At 73.9% G+C, this 729-nt stretch overlaps 1 protein-coding gene across 1 annotated transcript in view; it reads right to left on the reverse strand.

The window, feature by feature from the left end:
* The window catches only part of IGFBP4 (insulin-like growth factor binding protein 4), an 11,681-nt gene extending 11,227 nt beyond the window's left edge, over positions 1-454 (reverse strand). Inside the window, exon 1 of the mRNA XM_010843128.1 lies at positions 1-454. Coding sequence (XP_010841430.1) covers positions 1-165 — 165 coding nt within the window. The 5' untranslated portion in view covers positions 166-454.
* Positions 455-729: the final 275 nt, after the last annotated feature.

A 729-nucleotide genomic window follows, 5' to 3' on the forward strand; every position in this document is an offset into this window, starting at 1 on the left:
TCTGCCGCAGCCCGGCTCTCGCACCAGCTCCTCGCAGCCCACGGGGGGGCGGCAGCGCGCCAGCTTCTCCTCGGAGCAGGGCGGGCAGTGGATGGCTTCGTCGCCCAGGCTCGGCCCGGGCCCGGCGGCCAGCAGCAGCGCGGCCACGAGGCAGAGGGACAGCATGACCGAACGGGGACGGGGCGCGGGCTGGCAGCGGGAGACACACAGGGGCAGCGCCCGGCGCGCCTGGAGGACCCGACTCGGAGGACGCGGGGACACGCGGTGGCCCCCGCTGGCGGACAAGGACGGAGCCGAGGAAGTTAGCAAGCTGGCCGGAGGGGAGAGAGCCTGGCCGCCGAGGCGCTGCGCCGCATCCTCGGCCCGGCCCAGGCGGAGGGCGGTTGGGGGGCAGGGGGCTGAGCGGCTGCCCGGGACCGGCTCCCCCGGATTTATACGGGCCCCTGGCCACACCCCCAGCGCCGTCCCAGTGGTGGGGGAGGGGCAGGGGGAGAGGGAGACGGAGAGGCGGCTGGTTAGGGGGGAGGGGCGCTGTCCTAAGTCGCTCGACCGCCGCTGCAACGTCTGAAAGTCCTTTTCTGCCGCAGGAGGAAGCGGCGCAGTTTGGAAGCCACGGCAGGGGCCGAGAGCGCTTCCGAACTGGGGCCCCGGGGGGCAGCGAAGGGTGAGGAAAAGCGAAGGCGCTGCTCCTCGGTTCCCCCACCCCCGACCTTGGAGGATTCTCCCCCG

Source organism: Bison bison, unplaced genomic scaffold (assembly GCF_000754665.1).
Source record: "Bison bison bison isolate TAMUID 2011002044 unplaced genomic scaffold, Bison_UMD1.0 scf7180017864180, whole genome shotgun sequence".
Lineage (NCBI taxonomy): Eukaryota > Metazoa > Chordata > Mammalia > Artiodactyla > Bovidae > Bison > Bison bison.